The sequence below is a fragment of the Myotis davidii genome, unplaced genomic scaffold (assembly GCF_000327345.1).
Source record: "Myotis davidii unplaced genomic scaffold, ASM32734v1 scaffold327, whole genome shotgun sequence".
Classification (NCBI taxonomy): Eukaryota; Metazoa; Chordata; class Mammalia; order Chiroptera; family Vespertilionidae; genus Myotis; species Myotis davidii.
This window is the reverse complement of record NW_006298628.1, coordinates 3,383,605-3,383,931: the sequence shown is the minus strand read 5'-3', so window position 1 is coordinate 3,383,931 and position 327 is coordinate 3,383,605. Positions and strand designations below refer to the sequence as shown.

Genomic DNA, 327 nt, shown 5'->3' with positions numbered 1-327 from the left:
GGCCCGGAGCGCCGGGTGTTCGGCTGAGATGTCGGTGCCGATGCTCAGCTGGTTGGAGATGTTGCGGGCGCCCTCTGTGGGGAGAAGGGGCGGGGGGGTCGTTCATGATTGAGCACCTACTGCAGCGATGGCGAACCTTTTGAGCTCGGCGTGTCAGCATTTTGAAAAATCCTAACTTAACTCTGGTGCTGTGTCACGTATAGAAATTTTTTGATCTTTGCAACCATAGTAAAACAAAGACATATTTTTGATATTTATTTTATATATTTAAATGCCATTGAACAAAGAAAAATCAACCAAAAAAATGAGTTCGCGTGTCACCTCTGA

The 327-nt window shown here is 46.2% G+C and overlaps 1 protein-coding gene across 1 annotated transcript in view; it reads right to left on the bottom strand.

Moving 5' to 3' along the window:
* The window catches only part of SCRN2 (secernin 2), a 3,164-nt gene that overhangs the window by 1,223 nt on the left and 1,614 nt on the right, over positions 1–327 (bottom strand). Inside the window, exon 3 of the mRNA XM_015570784.1 lies at positions 4–90. Within this exon, the coding sequence (XP_015426270.1) occupies positions 4–90 (87 nt within the window). The remainder of the gene's footprint in view (positions 1–3; positions 91–327) is intronic.